General features: G+C 32.1%; 2 protein-coding genes across 2 annotated transcripts; both read right to left on the reverse strand.

The window, feature by feature from the left end:
* Positions 1-342: 342 nt before the first annotated feature.
* On the reverse strand, positions 343-5,089 carry LOC123703650 (estradiol 17-beta-dehydrogenase 8). Its single transcript, XM_045651728.1, has 7 exons — positions 4,870-5,089; positions 4,419-4,556; positions 3,285-3,478; positions 2,283-2,388; positions 1,737-1,821; positions 1,022-1,137; positions 343-530 (listed from the first exon to the last, which is right to left on the reverse strand). The coding sequence occupies exons 1-7, from the start codon at positions 4,910-4,912 to the stop codon at positions 445-447; spliced, it is 768 nt and encodes a 255-aa protein (XP_045507684.1). The 5' UTR covers positions 4,913-5,089; the 3' UTR covers positions 343-444.
* Positions 5,090-6,976: 1,887 nt separating this feature from the next.
* Positions 6,977-8,038, reverse strand: LOC123703656 (mitochondrial cardiolipin hydrolase-like). The gene has a single exon (XM_045651736.1). The coding sequence runs from the start codon at positions 7,784-7,786 to the stop codon at positions 7,166-7,168; it is 621 nt and encodes a 206-aa protein (XP_045507692.1). The 5' UTR covers positions 7,787-8,038; the 3' UTR covers positions 6,977-7,165.
* Between the last annotated feature and the right edge of the window lie 30 nt (positions 8,039-8,068).

Genomic DNA, 8,068 nt, shown 5'->3' on the forward strand with positions numbered 1-8,068 from the left:
CTCATCGTCACATGATGGTGTTATAGCATATAATAAAATATTGTTTTTTGGTAATGTATAAAAAAACATCTTTAATGCCTCAGCCCCCGGAATCATAGACAAAATAGAAAATCTATTGTGTCGTGGTCTCATTAGGCCGCTCGGTGGTCAATGGGTTAATTTAAGGATTGGCTAATACTTACCTTAAAGTAGAGATTTAGCTGAAAAGTTCAACTTTCTGTGATTATCTTATAATAATTGAAATAAAAAATATATTTGTAACAAAACAAGTTTAATATAATTTCATACAAAATAAATAAAAAATATCCATAAAAAATATCCATTTATGAAACTAGCACCATTTACAAGTTACCCAAATATTCATTAAACATTTCAATTATGTTTCTATTACACCATTTCCTGTGATTTCCGTGATTTCCTTATTTTAGAATAATTATAAATAATTTAATATCCCCCAGTGACGTCAATGGAAGCACCAGTTACAAACGAACTTTTATCCGAACTTAAAAACATTATAACTTCGGCAATTTCTGAAACAAAAAGTAACATTCAAAAAATCATTTTTTTCAAAAGTTTGCGGACATTTTTTTTTCTTATCAATCAGATAAAAAGTATTTTAAAGAATCACGGGTGGCCTAGTGAACAGGCGTCGCGTCCCGGTAAGGAGGAAGATTCGGGTTCGAATTCCGCCTCGTGATCTAATTTTTTCTATTCTTTAAAATTTTATATTTAAAAGCATATGAATGCTTTATAACTCAAATATCAAATTCAATTGCATAGTGCCTAGTTTGCACTATAAATAATAAACTATAAACTTACCTTTTTTTTTTTTGTAAGGTGTTTCTCAATGTTAGCCAGAAGGGCTTCTACATTTTAACGCGGACGCGGGGGTGAACTGAAGGTTCACCCTGGTAGCGACATGCACAAGGGCGTCCCCCCTTGACGGGGATCTCGAACCTCGGCTTGGGCTGTCGCTTGAGTGGAGGAGGCCAGGAGGGCCCTAATCGGACGGGAAACTTACCTTCTGGTTGTCCCAATCTTCCCAAAGGCATCATTTTCAATAATGATTCCTTTACTTTATCTGGTACAGAATCTATTATTGGAGTGTTCACAAAGCCGGGCAGTATAACATTGACTCTGGGAATTATGAATTAAAAATATTATTTCATGTATAAAATTAAATGCAAAATGAAAAATTTATGAAGATAAGTACATTGAATTTTCTAAGTAGGTATTCATGTATCTTAAAAAATTATAAGTATTATATAATATTAATCACAAACTCTACACCTTAGTCAAAATAATATGTGGCTTGGCCGTTCGTTTCTACAAGAACTATTGTATAACACAAAAGTAATGAACAGTGAATTAATTTTTCACCTTACGCCGATGTGAATGTAGCGAAATGGCCAAGCCACATATTTTGACTAAGGTGTAGAGTTTGTGAAGTTAGGCCTTGTAGAGTTAGGGCGTGTAGTGTTAGAAGCTTGGCTCTACATGAGATCTGATAACTTTTTGACAGTGCGAGTCATATGGGCTCGTCTTAGCAACATTTTACATGAAAATGTTTTTCGTGGGATTATGCTTTCACAGCTAAATTACAGTACCAATTTTAATTTATTAGGAATAAATCAATTGACAATCAAAGGTCAAAAAATCAATATTTTTTGTTGAAAAAAGTTTATAATATAATAAATTTTAATAAATAAATTGTTTATTGTTCTTCATAAACCTACCTTATATTAAATTTGCCTAATTCCTTAGAAGCAGTCTTTGTCATCCCAATCAGACCAGATTTGCTGGCTGAATAATTTGCTTGACCTAAAAAATAAGCTCTTGATTACTAACTATTACTAATTATAATTTATTATACATCCCAAAAGAAAGGAAAAAATTATATTTTTGAATTGACGATAATTGAATATTATAACAAAGCAAAATCTATTTTTTTCACAGATTTTTTTTAATTTATTTTTTTTTTTCGCTTCCCTTATTCTTCTCACATTCCTTTCCTACCAGATTGCCTGGCAGAAATTGCTGTGTAGCAATAAGGCCGCCTATTGTGCACAATTTTTGTACCTTATTAGATTGTACTACATTTCCTACATTGTTTTTTACAATTAAGTATTATAAATAAACAAATAATATCCAAAAGAAATCTAAAATAATTATAATGTAATCATTTTGTAATGTAACAAAAAAGAAAATTAATTTTGACAGAGGTAAATATTAAAACAACAATTCTAAAAGGAAAACATTCTTAATTAAGTAAAAATCCTTACCCATATTACCATATTTTCCCACTATACTAGAGATATTAACTATAGACCCTGGCAGTGAAGCATCTATCATTAGCTTTGCAAATTCCTGCATTATTAGAAAAGACCCCTGAAATAAAATAGATATTTATGTTACAACTAGATTTCCGCCCGCGGCTTCGCCCGCGTTTGCAAAGGAAAACCCGCATAGTTCCCGTTCCCGTGGGATTTTCGGGATAAAAACTATCCTATGTGTTAATCCAAGTTACCCTCTATATGTGTGCAAAATTTCATTGTAATCGGTTCAGTAGTTTTTACGTGAAAGGGTAACAAACATCCATACATCCATACATCCATACTTACAAACTTTCGCCTTTATAATATATATTGAGATATTAAGATAATATATTAAGATAAATTACTGTAGGTACAGTACGCGTCACGTAAAAAGAACGCTGGATGAAAGTGATGGGGTGTGTTTGCGCATGGATCGAGTTTTACACGTAAGCTATGTGCCGATTATTTTATTTTTGATCTAGGCTCGCGAATCGTGGCTTCGCAACTACCTATTTGTTATTCTTATACCACTTCATAACACCAAATAGACCGATAAATCGCCAATGCAGCTTAACCATCAGCGTTCCTTTTACTTGACGTGACCAATAGTAAATATTTAATTAAGTCATAACCATTACATAACTACCTATAATGAACTGATAATAATCTGTAGGGGCATTTAAGAAGATTAATAAACAAATACCTAATACATTATTTAAAGTCCTTAAAAGTATACTGAAAACTCAAAATCACTACATAGTATAAAACAAAGTCGCTGTAGCTGTCTGTCCGTTCCTATGTATGTTTAAATATTTAAACCCATGCACAATTTTTATTATTTTCTGATGAGGTTTTTTGTATCTAGATAAAGTGGCTCTTGAGGAAGGTTGTAGTATATAATTTGTTAAGTTTATGAAAGGGGGCAAATCTGCGCCAGAAAGCTATTAAAAAAAACAAAATTTGTCATACCTTCAGATTAACATTAAGTACGCTATCATAGTCCTCTTCTGACAGTTTGAGCATCCAATTATCCCTAGTGATGCCTGCCGAGTTAACAACTATACTCGGTGGCACTTTGAATTGCTTTGAAAGTGTTTGGACTAGATTTTTTACAGATTTCGAGTCTGATACATCAACTTCTGCCGCACAGTGGTCACCAATAGCTGTAATGATATTTTAACATTTAATTTTGCACGCCTCATAAGCGAAGCGTTGAGGTGGGTACTACTGTCACTTCGCGCAAAACATCTGATTTTTCAAATTTAAAATGTCTTTATGTATCATACATTGCACTTGTAAGATAATACATACACACACATATTAAGAAAAAACACTATTTTTAACATTCATGATATTTTTGATGTCATTTTTGTTATTTAAACTAGTTAAAAAACAGTTTAAAAAAGTTCTGTCTTGGACGTCCGTGTGTCTGTATGTGCGGAGGATTTTCTTGTTAACACGATAGCGACCGAAATACTTAACTAATCGAGTCTTTTTTTTTCTCTTACGCTTGAGTATGCTCAGGAATAGAACCCTTTCATTTTTCAGGGTCTGATTCGATGTGGTTTAATTGTTATTAAATAAACAAAAAAAATATCGACTGTTCTCCATAATTTTAGTATATCTATATATATTCTTTATTTACACCATATACATAAATATCTACATACTTATATTATATACACCTTTATAAATAATCAATTTTATTGTAAAGGATGAGATTATGAGGCGTGCACTTTTGGATTTTCCAAACTTTTGATGAATTGTTTTCATTTACACAAATGTTTATAGGCCTACTTGTCATAAACATCATTTTTTTTGTTCTCTGCTCATTTCTTTCGGAAATTGGATGGATAAAATATTTGAAAATAGTATTGTTTAGAAAACTTTGCACTCATGAATGACTGATTCTTGAATCTTATTGATTCTTAGTAACATTACAGTATAGCTATTCATTAGGTACATTACCTTATAGTTTTTTTTTTTTATTCAAGTTATCAGCATATGTCTGTCACTTTTGTAACTGCATGTTAAATTTTTGTATATTATCATTTTAAATACCATGTTTACAAAAAAAGGGTTTATTATTTATGAAAAACTCACCACTAGAACCAGATGCAAGAGCTGTATGGGCTTTAATAGTTTCCAATGCTGCATCATAATTCCTATCTGCAGCTATCACTGTAGCCCCTTCCCTGGCTAAAACTTGACATGCCGCTCTGCCAATTCCTGAACCCGCACCTGAAATTAAAAAAGTTTTAAAAATAAAAAATTTAACCCAAGTTTAACACTACTCATGCTTTGACTTTCAAGACTCAGTAATAATGTCAGTTATATAAACTCAATAACAAATAAATTCCTTGACTGATAAATAGGTATTAAAACAGCAAAACTAATAATCAGGAAAATATATAACTAAAATCTTATCTTCGTCATCTAATTTATTATTTAAAAATAAAGAAATCAGCATGACAACATGATTTTTTAAATTTAGAATTTTTATTTAATTTAACAACTATTTTTTTTTTATTAATAATTGAAAAAGGCTGCTTACCTGTGACAAGTGCAAGTCTTCCTGCTACTAAACCAGACACCATAGTTATTATTAAAATATTATTTTGTTTCACGATCGAATAATATGTAACATAGAACTTTGACTTTGATATCTGTTATCACCCAAGCTCATAACTTGACACAAGACGATTACAGCTGATATAAATCTTGATAAGACTCAAACACTTGCTCTGCGGACTCAAAGACTGTTTAGTTTAATATTAATATGAGTTTTATGACAAAAAAATAATCAAATTCACAAATTATTGTGAAAATATGTGATAAAGTTGATGAATTGAAGACACAGAGTAGGTAGGTACTTTTTTATTTAAGATTGAAGAGACCGTTCACGGTTCAGCTTTAAATTTGGAACAATTGGAATGACAGTTGACACTGACATTAGAATAAACGCGTTCAGAATTTTCGTTAACGAATGCTTTATTTTAATATTTTAAGTATGGTTTTCAAAATTAAATGTATGGATAAATGTATAAATGTATGGATATGTATGGATAAATAATTTATACAGTTTAAAAAAAAAAAAATTATACTCATTATTAACGCGAATATTTATAGATCATGCATGAGTGGGTGAACGGTTAAATTAATCTGGATTATCAAAATGTAGAAAATTTTTGTTAGAATCTTAGTGCCCTTACGCACTAGCGGTTAACCGCGGGTTAGCCGCTTTCCCATTTTAATATGCAACCGCTTTAGGGTGATGCTATACGAGCGGTTTTCCCGCCGCGGGAATCCGCTTCTGAACCGCACTAGTCACAATTTAATATGAAAGTAATTGTATGCTGCATACTTGGCGTATTCAGAAAGAAAGCTTGAAACTTATAAGCGCTTATCGACACTTGTCAGCGCTGGTAACCCGCGCAGGAAAATATATGAACATGACAAGTGCCGATAAGCGCTTATAAGTTTCAAGCTTTCTTTCTGAATACGCCCTATGGCTGCATACTACACTGCGCGGTTTCCCGTCGCGGTTCACAGGCGGGACAAATTCGACCGCCGCATTCAGTGTCAAACCGCCGCTGATAACCGGCGCTTTAAACTACACGGGTGGTTTCCCGCTACGTACATCATTCGGCGCGGGATCTTGGCGCTCGCTCGTGATGTTCAAATGAACAGAAAACAGCGATAAACCGCGTCCCGTGTGGTTTGATGGGCTGCGGCAGCATTGGCGAGCGGTTTCCCCCGGGCGGGAAAACCGCTCGTATAGTATCACCCTATAGTGCGTGCAATCATTAGCGGTTGCATATTAATGGGAAAGCGGCTAACCGCGCGGTTAACCGCTAGTGCGTAAGGGCACTTAGTACTATGTATTCTTATAATAATATTATGTACCATAGTCCATAATCTCAATCAACTAAAAAGGTAAATGCAAAAAGTAGATTCGTTTTTTATTACACACGAAAATTTAAATTAAATTACTCTCTGCGTTCATCTTACGGTATACCTATATTATTTACTAACGGTGCCCCGCGGTTTGGCCCGCATTGCAAAGTCCTATTGGACTAACTGTGATTAGCCTATAATTTATGTTGACCCACCCTGTTAGTAATATTGATACAAAGTTTTAAAAGTAAGTACCTAAATCCATGCAGTACTTTTTGAGTTTACATAAAGACTAAAATTCGAAAGCTATATCAAAGGCGAATTAATATTTCGAAGGCTTTGATATCGATTTTTAATGATGCACCAAGTAGTCTTTAAAAAAATATGTAATATATACTTTCCTACAATTTTATTATAATATAATAATAAATTACATTAATAAATTAGTTTAGTGTTTACCATATTATTATGTATGTAAATATGTAATTGATTTTGTACAACAAAATTCAAAGGAATCAATTAAAAACTAAAGTTATAAAAAGCAATAAAGTTTTATTAAACAATCTCAGAAATATGTTTATATTTATTAGAACTACAGTTTTAAACATTTTTTTCTTAGATCTTTTATTAATCTCAATTTCAATGTAATTAACAATTTTTTTAATTGTTATATCACAATTCATATTGCTTATTAATTATTAACAAAAAAAATTTAGAATTTAGAGAAAAGTTTTACATATTTAAATTATTATTTTTTTACACACAAAACCAAATATGGATAAGCAATTTTATAGATGCAATTTGCCTTTTATTACAAGATCAAAAATAAAAACTGATAAAATATCTTAAAAATCAATAATTTGTGTCTCTATTTATCTAATATTTTACTTATCATTAATCACTTAAGTATGATAATAAGACAATTGTGCACATACTTATAGATAAGTGCAATACTATTTTCCAATCCTAACGATTGGCCTGAATTCCTGCCAGAGCCTCTCAAATTCTTTACTATATTGCTCCACAATGTCTCTCTGTGACGTGATCAACAGATTTTCCCAATTCCTGTATAGCGCTTGTGTAGTCCAATTTAAAGAACCTGTCATTACAAATGGAGTAAGTTCCTCGCCTCCAAGAGCATCAATAATACAGAATTTATTGTGCATTATATCTGTTGATTTCATCCAGCGCACGGGTACACCTTGCTTCTCTAGCCGCTTCACTGTAGATCCAGATGTAAAGGCCATATCAGGATCGACAATAACACGAACTTTAACGCCTCTATAATGTTGCTTTAGCACTGCATTGGTAATATCTGTATTAGTCAACACATACATGCAAATATCCAAGCTCTGCCTAGGCTGGTTCAAGTAGTGAAGTAATCTCTCTATGTTTTCGGTTGTTTGATGTTTAAGATACTTACTAGGCTTGAGATCGCTACATTTATTAGAGAACATTATAACGTCATTGATTTCCTTTCGTTTCTTTGGTTTCCTTTTATATAAATATTTAAAGACAGCGTGAGAGGCGAGTACGAGAGATAATGTTATTATCAATGTTTTGGTTACACTCATTGTATTGTTTTATTATTAAAATTGTAATATTTTAAACTAAAATTCTACCGCTACGGATGTATTTACATAATATGAGAAAATTACTTCATTTTAGTTTATATTCCACTCACACATTCTATGTTTTCACATGTTATGAAGTTATCAACAGCTCTTCGTCTTAAACATTACTTTTCTTTAACTGTTTGTGTTATGAATTTAATTTTATTTATCAATACCTCCACTGATACCACACATTTTTATATCAGCGAGTTCAGTGACAGACAGTCTGACACTTGACAGATC

Source organism: Colias croceus, chromosome 2, assembly GCF_905220415.1.
Source record: "Colias croceus chromosome 2, ilColCroc2.1".
Lineage (NCBI taxonomy): Eukaryota > Metazoa > Arthropoda > Insecta > Lepidoptera > Pieridae > Colias > Colias croceus.